Source organism: Eimeria mitis, genomic scaffold (assembly GCF_000499745.2).
Source record: "Eimeria mitis Houghton genomic scaffold, Emh_scaff6620, whole genome shotgun sequence".
Classification (NCBI taxonomy): Eukaryota; Apicomplexa; class Conoidasida; order Eucoccidiorida; family Eimeriidae; genus Eimeria; species Eimeria mitis.
This window is the reverse complement of record NW_013574757.1, coordinates 288-1199: the sequence shown is the minus strand read 5'-3', so window position 1 is coordinate 1199 and position 912 is coordinate 288. Positions and strand designations below refer to the sequence as shown.

General features: G+C 55.4%; 1 protein-coding gene across 1 annotated transcript; it reads right to left on the bottom strand.

Moving 5' to 3' along the window:
• Nucleotides 1-451: 451 nt before the first annotated feature.
• On the bottom strand, nucleotides 452-841 carry EMH_0088330 (uncharacterized protein; the record flags this gene model as incomplete). Its single annotated transcript, XM_013501288.1, has 1 exon — nucleotides 452-841. One exon carries the CDS (start codon nucleotides 839-841, stop codon nucleotides 452-454), a length of 390 nt encoding a protein of 129 aa, XP_013356742.1.
• Between the last annotated feature and the right edge of the window lie 71 nt (nucleotides 842-912).

Here is a 912-nt window from a genome sequence, read left to right as displayed (position 1 = left end):
GAACAGCTAGGAGGCCCACAAGGAGACAAACTGTCTCCCTTGCTGCTGCTGCTGCTGCTGCTGCTGCTGCTGCTGCTGCTGCTGCTGCTGCAGCAGCTGCTGCTGCAGCTGCTGCTGCTGCTGTCGTTATTGTTACTGTTGCTGCAGCTAGAAGAGCAGCAGCTTCTATCACAGTTGCAGCTATTGCTGCTGCAGCTGCTGCTGCTGCTGCAGTTGCTGCTGCTGCTGCAGCTGCTGCTGCAGCAGCAGCAGCAGAAATGTTTGGGGCTTTGCATGCGCAGCCAGGCGAACTGAACGCCAAAGAAGTTGAGTATGAGAGCAGCAGCAGCAGCAGCAACGAGCTGCTGCCTGCATGCAGCAACAAAGAGAAGACACAGCTGCAGCAGCGCATGCAGCCCCGGTGTATCTGCTGCTAGTCCTAGCTTCTGCTGCAGCAGCACGGAGACTTCATCTATCTCAGCAGCAGCAGCAGCAGCAGCGCCTGCTGCTGCTGCTGCTGCTGCTGGTGATCCAGAAAGGCCTCCTCCTGCTCTGCTGCTGCTGCTGCTGCTGCTGCTGGTTGTGGCGGTGGTGGGGTCGTTGGGGTTGAATGGGGTTTGCTGCTGCTGCTGCTGCTGCTGCTGCTGCTGCTGCTGCTGCTGCAGTATGTTGCTGCTGTTTCTAGTTGATACATTTGAGTATTTTTTTGCGTTTGTTTTTGTCTCTTTTTGTTCTTTTTCTGTTTTCTTTTTTTTTTTATCTGCTGCTGCTGTCTTTCCTCCTGCTGCTGCTTTTGCTGCACCTCCTCCTGCTGCTGCTGCTGCTGCTGCTGCTGCTGCTGCTGTGTTGCTGCTGCTATCATCAGTTACATCAACAGCAGGCCTCGCAGCAGCAGCAGCAGCAGCGCTTCCTATGGTACTATTACTGCTGCTG